This window comes from Pholis gunnellus (genome assembly GCF_910591455.1).
Source record: "Pholis gunnellus genome assembly, chromosome: 20".
NCBI classification, from domain to species: domain Eukaryota; kingdom Metazoa; phylum Chordata; class Actinopteri; order Perciformes; family Pholidae; genus Pholis; species Pholis gunnellus.
In genome coordinates, this window is record NC_136547.1 from 16416477 (window position 1) to 16429937 (window position 13461).

The 13461-nt window shown below is 42.3% G+C and overlaps 1 protein-coding gene across 2 annotated transcripts; it reads left to right on the plus strand.

Moving 5' to 3' along the window:
- Positions 1-5891: 5891 nt before the first annotated feature.
- On the plus strand, positions 5892-12644 carry slc35b3 (solute carrier family 35 member B3). Of its 2 annotated transcripts, none has more exons than XM_079181606.1 (10): positions 5892-5961; positions 7352-7588; positions 7902-8023; positions 8147-8301; positions 9829-9936; positions 10101-10198; positions 10319-10411; positions 10690-10801; positions 10989-11058; positions 11621-12644. In XM_079181606.1, the coding sequence occupies exons 1-10, from the start codon at positions 5944-5946 to the stop codon at positions 11769-11771; spliced, it is 1164 nt and encodes a 387-aa protein (XP_079037732.1). In that variant the 5' UTR covers positions 5892-5943; the 3' UTR covers positions 11772-12644. The 2 variants fall into 2 exon arrangements, with proteins under 2 accessions (XP_079037732.1, XP_079037733.1); XM_079181607.1 differs by lacking the exon at positions 5892-5961 and adding an exon at positions 6172-6394.
- The last annotated feature ends 817 nt before the right edge of the window (positions 12645-13461 follow it).

Genomic DNA, 13461 nt, shown 5'->3' on the forward strand with positions numbered 1-13461 from the left:
ATAGCACAATTTTGTTGTTTTTTCGCAAACCTGTCAACGGAGGGAACTCCTCCAGCTCCAATTCACCAGTAAATAATATTCAGACGTAAACCACAGCATTAATCCTGGTGTGTGATTGACATTTTGTATCTGTGACAATACTCCAAATAATTAAAAACAGAAATCTTGAAAGGTAATGGCTTCTCAAATCCATTAAGTAGTTAAAGGTTATGAGAGGAAAAAAAAAAAAAAAAAAGGATTATTGCTCACAGCAAAACTCCTAATTAAACGAGACTACGTAATTTGTTTCTCAATCCCTTTCACTTCATAAGCACAGCGCAGGTTAAATGAACGGGCAATGAAACATGTGTGTCATTTACCGTCACTCTGAGGAGACAACAACCAATCTTTTTTTCTCCCTTTTTTTTTTTTTTTGCTCCGTGTGTATTAGTGCAAAAGCGAGTATGGTAGATTGGATAAGCAGACACACAATTCCTGCTAAATTGTTTGTTTAATTACTTTTTTCTTTCCTTTTCTTGTGAGCACACTTCCAAAGAGAGATGCTTCCCCCTCCTGGCTGCTCATAAGAAAGCCAAAGACTCCCCGGTCTCCTGTGGCTGCCCTCGGTGCCACCGTGCACTCTGCTGCTGCTGCTGCTGCTGCTGCTTGTGACCTGTGTGTGGATTCACATGTTAACACATCTACGCGCAGAAACATTAGCGGTCCACTCAGTTACTGGCGTTTAGTTCACTGTAAAGTTTGTGTTTGCACTGATGCTTTTCTGATTCCTCATTTGACTTATGAGAGATTATGAGACGCTATATTAATGTATTCTTGAACATTTACAAGGGGCTGTCAACAGGGCTTGGGCTCGGCTGCAGTGATCTGGTGCATTGGTGGACCTTTAATGCATGTCTCTCTCTCTCTCTCTCCCTTTCCTCTCCGTCTCTACACTGTCAAATAATAGCAAAAATGTAATAAATAATATAAACTACAGCAACAGCAGTTGATAAAGTGTAGTTGAGTACTATATAGCTAAGGTTCTGATAAGACACTTCTTAATGGGTCAACCGTATTAGCTGTGAAACCAAGAGGAAGAGAGCAACAGTGCCACTTTCTCGACTTTCATACAAACTGAATTCACGTATCATAAAAAAAACACTAAACTAAAATACTTCTTCTTAAAACACGACTGCATCTAACTATCATTTCATTATCGATGAATTTGACGAGTGTTTTTATGAATGGCCTATGACATGGTGGGGAAACAAAAGTTATAAAATGCACATCGCAACTACCGAAAGCCAAAGTTGACATATTCAAACAGCTTGTTTTGTCCAACCAACAGCTCAAAACTCAAAATGTATCAGTTAACTATCGTCTAAGTAGAAGATAACTCGCAAACATTCACATTTGACGTGCTGGAGCCAACACATGTTTTGCTTTAAAAATGATCTAAATGACTATTCCGTTATAAGAATTGTTGCCGGTTCCTCTTCCGTCAATCCACTAGTCAATTACCCAGCTTATCATTACAGCTCTAATAAAATAAAACATGGCAACCAGGGTTGAATTAATTCACTTGCAATTCAGCAAATACAGTAAAATGAAATATAGCAAAATGTTCTAATAAAGCTGCTTCTATCACGACTGCAGTTTCAGGTCCTGTTTTGAATTGAATGGACTATTTACTGAATGCCAATTGACTCCCAACCCTGATACCCAGCCCTGCTCTCATGGTGAAGGCATATTAAATGGCGAATCTAAGAGGCCGTGCACCTCTTGCCCTCCGATGACAGAGAACAGATGATCTGAATTTCAAACGTCCACAGCCTCCGCGAACCGGTCTGTGTCTGCTCTCTGGTCACTGGCAGAGAGGATGGAGGGGAAAATGAGGAGAGGGGGCGTGAGATGAGGGGGGGGGGGGGGGGGGGGGGGGACGTAAGAGCAGCAAGCCTAGCAGATCAAAGAAAATAACATGGGAGAGGATATGAGTGCTTTGAGAAGTAATATAGCCGAGATAGCATCTGTTTTCCGTAGCATGCAGGAGGCTTGAGACGAGCCCAGGAAAAAGACAACGGAGAGCGGGTGCACTTTAGCCGAGGATAAACCAAACACAAATGGGTTATTAAGAAGCCCTCAATGTAATATCTGGCTGACATTAAAGTGTCTCTTCTTGAACCGGTCCGCTGCTGGGGATAACGGGGGGGGGGGGGGGTTATGATGCTAATGTTGAATAAATAATATGAAGGATCATTATCAGGGAGTGTTTATAATAAAGAAGAAAAAACAGTAATGTTATCACCAGGGCCTTGCTGGAGAGTTTACTAAACCCCAAGAAGTCCTGTTCTGCAACGAAAAGCTCCAAAACAGACATTTTAGATGCCTGTTAATGATTAAAAGTAGGCATTGATAGTATTTCCTGAGTCTCATCTCTACACTGACCAGAATTTAAATAGGTTTTAATGAGGAGGGAAGGGAGGTGATGGCTAAAACCCTTTTATTATGTGCGTCCAGGTCTTATAGCAGCCTTGGTTAATCACACAAAATCATATTTAACCCAGTTTGAAGGAAAACTTTAAAATATACATCCCTCCCTCATTATATTTTCATAAAGAGATACTGTGGTTTACGTGGGACAAGTTTAAATTCCACAAATGTTCAAAATCTGAGACAAAAACTCTGTGCAGGACACTCACCCAGTTGTCTTTTTTTCATTTCTGAGGTCCATATAGTATATCAAAACCATTCATGGGTCGCGTTCCCATATGAGCTTCCTGAAGATTGAATAATGTCCTTCCTGATCTGCACTGCAAGAGGCCATATTGGATCCAGATTTCACTGGTTCAAAAGTCATTTCATTCCCCTTCATTTCTCCCCCTCGCCCCCTCTCCCAGTCTCTCTCTCTCTCCGCTTTATTTCTCTCCGTCTCTCTCAAGCCTTCTCTCTGCCTGCCTTATTTATTGCAGGTCCAGTGGTGTGGTACAAAGCCATTACCCGCGCATATGTACCTTTTTGAATAATCAATAAATAATTATTTTATTATTTAATAGGATCGTATGGGGAAAGGAAATGGGTTTTATTACATAAATCCATCACGTGTGATGAATGGGCACACTTGTAAAGCTGGACGTGGGAGATGGGGAAAAGTGGTTGGGACGGGCCTGCGCCTGCGCCCAACTGCCTCTCTGAGCACTTTCTCCATGCGAGGTTGTAAATATGACATTTTTGTCTCTTTGGGACTGTCAATTGGAGTGCAAAGAGGGACTGGGGGAAGGGGATTGTAAATTCAGAGAGATTAATTAACCTTTTACATTTGCGATTCAGCCCTGCATCTTTTTCTGTATATTGTGACCCCTGTGAGCAGAGGGGTGAGGGACCTGGCCGCAGACGTCCCATTCCAAATGAGTTATTAACAGAATTTTTTGAATAGATGGAAAAATTGTAGCCTGGCCATTTAGTGTCATAAAGGCCGGGTTGGCGAGCAGGCAGGGGCCTCCCAGGGACAGGAGGCAATACCATTACAATCAAATCTGAGATGGAAGAGGGATTGAGCTGTCCATTCTGAATTTTTATATTGTCAGAGGGGCCGGGGAGGAAATAATGCCATCCTGGAGTGTATTAACCTCTGGCTGGGGAAACAGGACAGGGTGGGGAGGGAGAGAGAGAGAGAAACAAGCCAGGCAGAGGGAGGGATTTTAGATTGGACAACAGGGAGAAAGGAAAGCTAGAAGAGGGAGGAGAGGAATGAAGGTGCCAGAAGAGAGTTCCGTGCCTTGTGCTGGGGAAGCAAAAGAGGGAGAGACAGGGATATGAGATGGACGAGAGACAGAGCCAGAACAGAAGTGGGGAAAGTAGGGAATAATGCAATAAGGATTTAGAGAGAAAGTAGTGTTGGGGGAGAAAAGCATATATGGACATGACTACAAGGGGGAGATAGGAGGAGAGTTGATGGGAAAGAAGAGGGAACTAGGGAAAGACATGGAGGGAGGAGAGGAAGGAGGCAAGGTGGAGAGGTTGTAGGAAGTGATGGAATTTGGACAATAGAAAATGGTAATGAGCTACAAAGCTGCTCTAAAGTGTACAACTAGCCACAGTATTAAGATACATGAACACCATAATCTTCATATTGTGCTGATGTTCGATGCAACTTCTTTACACTTCCTTTCATTATTAACAGGTAGGTTTGGCTGTGACGTCACACAAAGACGCTTTAAGTTTCAGATCGTTTACTGAGTAGTACCTACTACAAAGTAAAAAATACTACATTACAAGTTAAAATCCTGCATTCAAAATGGAGTGAAAGTACAGTCATGTTCACTGCAAAATGTACTTAAAGTATCAAACATAAAAGCAGAATGGCCAGAGGTGTCATATTTTATATGGAATTGAGACGAGAGGGTGGAGTACAACCGAATGCTGAATAAGACATTTTTAGGCAACCAAAAAGGTTATAATTAACTTTCATGAAGTGAAAACACACCGTGAAAGGCTTAAAGTCAAATAAGAAGCATGACGAAAACACGGACAAGTATACCAGACCAGACAACGTCCTGGAAGCCACCTGTCAATCACAAGGTTAGCCACGCCCCAAAGCATACCCTGTATTGTCGTCTATTGTACTCTAAATGGGACCATAAGTTACTGAATCAACATCATGCTGTATACAAGGAGACTTGACACTAGTGATTGAGACAATAAACTCATGTTGACAATGTTTAAATCAAGTGAGAATTAGGGTCATTTTCTCATAGACTTCTATATAATCAGACCAGAGGAGTCGCCCCCTGATGGCCATTTGATAGAATGCAAGTTTAAGGCGCTTCCAGATTAGCTTTTCAGACCCGATTCCGAAATCTGAACTTGCGTTTTGGTCGATACAGAGTACTGGTACGATACCGGTGCGTTTAAAAACAAAGTAAAACAAGTCATAATTCCCTCTCTAATATCTTTTTTTTATATTGCTATGAAAACATATCCTTCCAAAAAATGGATTTACTCAAATTTCTCGCCAACAACCAAATTTTACAAGATTGCATTTCAGCACGTCATGATAACTTTATAATTCATCATAAGAACGTATCATAATGTAACTCAATAGAACCTCTGTTAACAGCTGTTAGTGTTTAACCAATAGGTCTGTAGTTCTAGTTTGCACATGTGCAGTACAGATTGAGCAGGATGTACAGATCAGTGGCAACTGTTGTTGTTGTTGTTCCTGCATAACATAAATAAGTTGATTCATGATATGACAACATGATATCAGATCGTGCAGAGACTTGCATATACTCAGCGATACTAGATCCAGTACTTTTGGCTGTATCTTAGACATGTCCAGTACTAGTATCAGTATCAGAACAACTCCACATGTCACAAGCAACAGCCTATCAACACCACTGAAGGCTAATCTAATTTGTATGTATATTGGTTGCAAAATATCGGTTTGGTCTCCTTGATTACTAATAATTGGTATCAGCCCTGAAAATTACATATCAGTCACTGCTGATAACTTACTGAATATGTCCTCAGCAATTCAATGTAGTGGCTGGTCTAGAAGGATCTAATGTTATATAATACATTTTGATAGTTAAACTTATGACATATCTATTTATTCTAAATCCTACTCTGCTAACGTTGACAAAGGTACTTTCATAAAAAGTATGAATTTTCCTTTTTAAATGTGGTTGAATAAAAGTTTAAAGTACAAGTGACTCAACGTTGTAGAAATACAGTATTTGAGTAAATGCTGATTTAGAGTTCACATTATCAATTTGACTGTCGAATAAATGGGCATTGCTTTTTATGTATTTTAGCAGAAACATATATGTGCAGGAAAGCAAAACATGTGTATGAGTACCAAGGGAGGAAACTATTTTGCTAATCTGGACAAACTAGTAAAACGTGTACACGTGCACAGTTGGACGTGTGTGTGACTGGAGACAGCGAGCTCACCTTGCAACTCCGATGGATCCTTCTAAACAGGTAACACATGCATCCTCTGACGTTCAACTTTAACTAAAACCATGCACTCGTTTCCACTTTTCCGCTGTTGGTGACGCAGGCTAGTACAATTTTACAGATTTAAGACCGAATTGAATGCTGGACCGATGATATGTTGTGATATCACCTGCGACAGGGTACAGCTACGTAGCGCTAAAGCGTCACAGGTCAGAGGTCAGAGCGGAGCGGAAGTTGTTGGCTGCTCCTGGCTCCTGCAGCTGAAACAAGTCAGCTTTTAGCAGGCTGACACGCATCCCAGCGTGTCCTGGCTCTTTGTCACTGTAAAAGAAAAATATGAAAACGCTCAAAATGTGTGAAAGAAGAAGACGGCACGTCCAGGGAAATGATTGTCACCGGCATTGCCTCTGAAGAAGCGGATAAGCTAGCGTAAAGAAACCCGGAAGTGTTGTTGAAGGTAACAAGCTTGCTACCGTAGCCTGCCCTGTAATGTTGAGAAATAACAGCCGGGAATGAAATAAATCGCTGATGCAAATCGCCCCATAACATGACCGTGATTGTGAGGATTACCACTCGTCTGTGGATGCCTAATCTGTGCTAACTAGTCAAAGGAAAACGTCCGCTTAAGTCGTTAGCAACCGGCTACTTCATGTAGCCCAGCTAACGTTACTGGCTATCATACTTTTTCTAAACACATGCTGTATGTATTACATTTCTATATCACGCAACAAATCTACAACTAGGCGGGTGTTGGGTTGAATGTGATGCGGTGGTTTGGGGTCTTGATACGTGTCGGCTGTGTTTAGTAACGTTATAACAAAAAGATCAGCAGAAAAACATGTTGCATATCGTGTTATAAGTGCTTAAATAAAAGGCTTTTAATGGATACATGACGTGTAATAACTGGTGTGATGCAGCAGCAGTTTGAGCATGAATGCTAGTGGGTGCTCAAAAGATGTGTTAAAGCGTGCACAAAGTGTTTTTATAGTGTTTCCACTGTCACAGACTGGATCAATGAATGTTCACTTCTTTGCATAACACGATCCACAATAGCCATTCAAATAACACAGGAAGTGACATCACCTGTACATCTAATGTTGGCTTTATTCCCTTTGTGCAACAAGTTGATCCAGTGTTACTTCATGCAACACTTGCACTATGGTTATGCGTTTTACTGTGACCCTGTGAATGCTCACTATCTTAGCAGAGCTCTTAGCTGAGATGATGAAAGTTTAGCACCGGGCTAAGTTTGTCTCAGCCATCATTTAGTTTTATTTTGGTAATCAACAAGAATGCTGTGATGCCTCTTTGAACTTTTCCTCTGTTCCTACAACAGCTGTGCTTGATACTTACGCTGAAGTAAATGATTTCCTTTTGTTGATCATTGCCTAAATCTCTCTATATGTTCCCGCAGCTCCCAGCAGCCACGGACACAATGAGTGCCAAATATGGCCTGGTGAGCTACAACAGTTCCCGGAAGCACATTTCGATCTCCATCCCGCCGTCCACGGAGGTGATGTCGCCCCACATCAAGTCTGTGGAGGAGCTGAGGGTCCTGGGAATCAACCTGAGCAGCTTCAGTTCCCCCACGCAGTTCATGATCTGTGTGGCCGGAGTCTTCGTCTTTTACCTTATCTATGGATACCTGCAGGTAACACGGGGAGAAAGGCAATCTGAGCACACAAGCATATGACTGTTACAGTGGAAGGATAGTGCCGTTGTGAAGGCTCTCTGTGTGTCTATTTGCATGTACAGAGGCAAAAGTCTCACCAAAGTTTGTTTACGTGTACTGTTTTACTAGACGTCGCTGTGTCGCTTCCTCTTTAATTGGAAATGACAATGCCGGTACTGATGGCACATGAGACAGCCCATGTGACAAATAAATACAGTTTGCATTCCACGAGACGGGCTTCAGAAAGCTACCGGTACCTGCTTTGTGATTATTTATTTGGCCCTCCATCCAGGAGTTGATATTTTCCGTGGAAGGATTCAAGCCTTTCGGTTGGTACCTCACGCTGGTCCAGTTCGGCTTCTACTCCATGTTTGGACTGGTGGAGCTTCAGCTCACGCAGGACAAACGCAGAAGGTGAATAATCCTGTGAAGGAAAGACTCACATTCAATCTTTAGATGGTGTTTTTGTTAAACCGTCTTAAACAACACTTCTGTTTTTAAAAATATGTCTCTCAACTACTTTTATATATCTTCCAGGATACCGGGGAAGACCTATATGATCATAGCATTTCTAACAGTGGGCACTATGGGCCTGTCCAACACCTCGCTAGGCTACTTGAACTACCCTACACAGGTCATCTTTAAGTGCTGTAAACTCATCCCTGTCATGATTGGAGGAGTGTTTATACAAGGTAAGCTGATTCTACTGTATCTGTATTTATACACAGACGTTACAGATGCAGCTAAATGTTTACTTGTGCTGGTGGTTTTTGCTTTTTTCTAGACAATATTTTGCTCCTTTTATAATATGTGATTAATATGTAGGGCTCTGTAGCTGTGGATGTGGCTCTAAACCTCTTTAATCCTCTCAATGAAATGGTTTGAGCTGCTCTTCAATTCTGGGGTTTGAAGTTCTCTGTTATATTTGTTGTTTAAACGAAGGTCAGAGCGTTAACTCTGAGTTGGCTTTGTGGATCAGCTTTCAACCTGAATCAGCTGTTTAAATTAACTGAAGTTCAGGTCCAGGTTTCCTGCTTTCTGTCAGACCGAGATTTTTTAATTGTGATCAATTGACAAACACACCAATTAGTATTTTTTTTTTCATCATTAATACAAACTCTTAAACTCTAAATGTGAATTCATCACACATTTGTAAAGTCACAAAGATGACGATTGGACGTTGAGCTGTTCAAAAACAACAGAAATTAGATTTTTCTCTCTGAACAAAATAAAATCTGTAAAGTAAACATTGTATTCACACGAATCTCTGAATATAAAGGTGACATTAGTACTTGGAGAGAAAAAAAATACACGTTTTCTTTATTGAACTTTACTAACAATTCAAGTCATCAGTCAGGAGAGGGAACATTGTACACCTCATTTCAGTCCTCTCACACGTCTCCTTTGAAGGGATGACCACCTTTCAACGTCGGGTACCTCCTTTTTCATCCATGTCTGTTGTTTTCAGTTGTCAGAGCCCAGTCGGCTGCACTACTTCTGTCCGTCCTTTCATCCTCTCACCGGCCCACTCAAGGTTCTGTGTCCTCAACGCCAGACAGGTTCTGCGGATTTATTTTTTTTTGCCTTCTTGCGTCTCTCTCTCTCTCTCTCTCTCTCTGGATGGATAGATGTGAGGACCAGGGTCCCTCAAGGGGTCGAGTGGAAAACAGATTTTATTCACTTAGAATGCAAAGAGGAAAGAAAGTGGGAGCGAGGGGATGGATGAAGGGAGGGGTGTGGGGTTGCATCTGATGTGAGGCCCTTCAAAGGCGAGTCAGGGAATCAAAGCCGACCACGGTCGACCTGATGCTGCGTCCCCTTGTCAACCTCAAGGCATCTATCCGTCAAACTGTTTTTGGAAGACTCCTTCATCCTGTTGTTTTTTTGTCCAAAACTTTTGCTTTTCTTAGTGTATTGTTACAGGCACAGCCTCAGCTCCAACTTCCAATTGTCAAGAATACCCAATGTAAAAACTTTTAAGTTACTTTTATTTATTTTTTTTTAATCCAGTGTCCAATGTCAACTTCTTTTATTTTGAAAAGAGGTCGGTCATCTTTTGAAGATTCCTTTGCAAGCCAAGCTCGAGGCGCTCAATCTCTAAAACTTCTTCCTTGTTTTCCCAAAATGTGATTTTTTTTTTTAGGAGATTTTCAGAAGTCGATAGTTTCTTATTCGGAGTTCAGAATTTGACGTGAAAAAAAACCCGGTTTGTGTTCCAGGTAAACGCTATAATGTGGCTGATGTGTCTGCTGCTCTCTGCATGAGTCTGGGGCTCATATGGTTCACGTTAGCAGACAGCAAAGTGGCCCCCAACTTCAACGCCACAGGTAACTTAACGTCTTTGTCTGCTCTAAAATACACGTGTGGCATAAGAAGTGTGGAGTAGCTCATCTCTGTGCAACGTACGCTACACTACATAACGCGCTTGTGTGTTTCGGATATCCCGTGCTCTTAGTTCTGTGTGTTTTTAATGCGCGTTTGTGGCACACAGGTGTTCTCCTCATCTCGCTGGCACTGTGTGCCGACGCCGCCATCGGAAACGTGCAGGAGAAAGCCATGAAACTCCACAACGGCTCCAACTCTGAAATGGTACCCTGTTTGACATAAGAATGTACATACGTCTATCTGAATTGTGGTAACTGCTCTTATTCTGTGTGTGTGTGTGTGTGTGTGATGTCACTGACTGGTCACATGCGGTTGCGTTGACAGGTGCTGTACTCGTACTCCATCGGTTTTGTCTACATCCTGACGGGCCTGCTCTGCGTAGGTGGCCTGGGGCCAGCGGCGGCGTTCTGCTCAGAAGTGAGTATAGCTCAAGACAATATGACTACATACGTTATGTTGCAGACGCGTTGCCAACGTCAAATCTTCTTTTTAAGATTCGCAGATTAATCACTTCTTATTTATAGCGTATTAATCTTGTGCCTTCTTGGCAGCTGCTTTTTTAATTTAGGCCGTATATACTCGCGAGACGCTTTCTCTGCTTCCTGTAAGTCCCGATGTTATTGCAGCATCAGGAGGAGGCAGCTCTTTAGTTATGTTTCCATGTCTCAACAGTTATCTGTTCTCCTCCCTCGCAGCATCCCGTGAAGACGTACGGTTATGCATTCTTCTTCTCCCTCACGGGTTATTTTGGCATCTCCTTCGTGCTCGCCTTGATCAAGCTCTTTGGTGCTCTGGTTGCAGTCACAGGTCAGAGTTTGTCAAATCTGCTCTTCTCTTCATTCCGGGAGAATGTGACCAGTAATTGATTTGTTATTTAATCTAAGACAGAGAATTGAGTCATAATTCATATCATATTTCAAAAACATCTGTTGAGCTTTTATTTCTTGTTTGTAATTAAATAAAAACATGTTTTGTTTTTTTCCTCCTTTTGCAGTGACCACCGGGAGAAAGGCCATGACTGTTGTACTTTCCTTCATGTTCTTCGCAAAACCTTTCACTTTTCAGTAAGTCCGCTCACCTTTTTGGCTTTGATCAGTTTTCTCCTAGTTTAGAGCAAGTCTACACTGGCCTCTGCCCTTTTGACTACTCAAACTAGATTGTGCTCCCCCGACCCTGGTTTTCATGTCCTCAGTCCATTTCCAGATCCTCGCCTGCTCCGCCGCTCTTTTTCTCCTTGTTCTTCACTCCCGCTCGCCCTCCAACTCCTCCGTGCTTTCAAAGGGGTCTCGCTTTCTGCTCTACCTCTCCTGCTCTTTTGTCTGTCGTAACTTTCTACACACAAAAAAACAGAAAACTTGTGCATCTTTCGCCAGCTTCATTCTCCCTCCAGCTGGTGTGTGTGTCCTCCACCGTTGCTGAACTCACAGTCCCCTTTCACGGCAGCGGTTTACACTTTTTAAACCAAAAGACTTTGTTCTCAGTATCTGCCTCCCCCGTGGCTTGTTGAACTCTGCTCTACTTCACTCCGTATGTCCAGTTGTTGTATTAGCTTTAATTAGCATCTGCTGATTTCTGCCGTCTCCTTTTTTTTAAAATGTCTCACCTTTTCCATCTCTCCCTCGTCAGGTACATCTGGGGCGGCCTTCTGGTGCTCTTCGGCATCTTCTTGAATGTTTACAGTAAAAACAGCGATAAAATGAAGCTCCCCTCCATCACCGACCTTAAGGGCTGGCTGCTGACGGGAAAGAAAGTCCGACTTCTCTCCCAAAACGTATAGGAGGCACCCACGGGCGTAGCGGAGGTCCTGCGCTGGCAGACCGTCTCGTCTGTTCAGATGTAGAGTTGGCCCGTCTCAGCGTGCAGAAGCACGTGCCTTGAGCAGGCGAGCCACATCAACATTGAGCCAAGGATGGGAATACAAGGCGTGGCCAGCAATCAGCCTGGAAATACTGCTGAATACACAATTAAACTAGGCCGGGTGACGGAGCCGCTGTATCCCATCTCTATGTACCACTACACCCCTGTTGTAGAACCGCCTGAAACTACTCAAACTCTCTGCAGCTGAAGGAACAAGCTATTTTTTTAACAAGGGGATCAATGCTAGTGGGGTCTTTTTAAAGCAATGCTTCAGAGCCCCCCCCACACAAACATTCCCAACACGGAGGACGACACTGAGGACTTTTCTAAAGGGAAGCCAGCGCCTTAGTTAACCAAATCGCAGAGTTTTGCACTGGAAACGACTTGTTCACGTAAACCCATGAGTGGTTTGAGGAATGTTGGAAGGAAAGGAGTGCAGAGCGACATGCTATCCTGTCATGACTGAAATGAAAGTGACACATTGATTAAAAAAAGGCATATTTACCCCCCGCGCATGTGCCAGAAATAGGGAACTTTTGTTTTACATAATCATTGTCTCGATGAAAGTGGCTTTTTGTTTTCATAGTTTATCTGTAATTTATATCTGGTTGTGCCCTAATTCGTGAAAATTGTGTGATCACGTGGTTACATTTTGGGGAATATGGAGACATTTGCTCCAGTGTACATCAAATAATGTGCCCTGATTTGCTAGCCATGTGTTTGGGTGAAAGGGTACTCTTTTTTTTTTTTTTTTTTTTTTTTCACATTAAAAATAAAAAACTGAAACAATTCTCTCAAATTCCAGTGTTTTTATGAATATTTATGTGTGTGTGTGTGTGTTGGAAAAATTCACTCGAGGCCGATGTAAAAATCATTAAACAGGACATTTATTCTTGCAAGAAGGAGAGAGAGTTGATTCACATACAGAATATGCATCACGGCTGCTCAGAGGTCTGTCTCTGATATATATATATATACACTACGGATAACACACAAATGCGTTGGCACAGAGTAATTTGCATAAGTTGTGGACACATCACTTTGGAGCCGCTTCTTTGACAATTCGTTCTGTTAAAGGGTGATCTTATCCTAATCAGGAAACGTCATGGTTGCACGTCAGCCTACGTACATACTGACGTGAACACAACAGATTTACTGTCTTCACTTGACGCCCGGTCATAAGTAAACAAACTGATGAGATCGCCAATAAGAAAGACAACTAAGACGCTTAATGAAGAACACAGCTGAGAAAGCTTGTGTGAAGATTGGTTCATACAAGGACACAGACTATGGAACCAGCTGCTTAGATTGCAGTGGCTAAACAAAAACATTTAAGTTTTTCCAACTGTGTGTGTGTGTGTGTGTGTTCCTCAGTTGCACAGCTTGAGAGAAGAGTTGAAATGTTGCCAAACTGTGTGTTTGTGTGTGTGTTTATCCATCCGGTGGCCTTGGGCATGTTTGATTAGGAGTCCTGAAAAAAGATAGCACTGCTAGACAGAAAATAAACAGCAGTCTTCACCGTGCCGAGGCTGTCCTATTCATTTGGATCCATCCTATGAGTGAGTGTGTGTTGTGTTGTGTTGTGTTGTGTTGTGTGTGTCATCCACCTG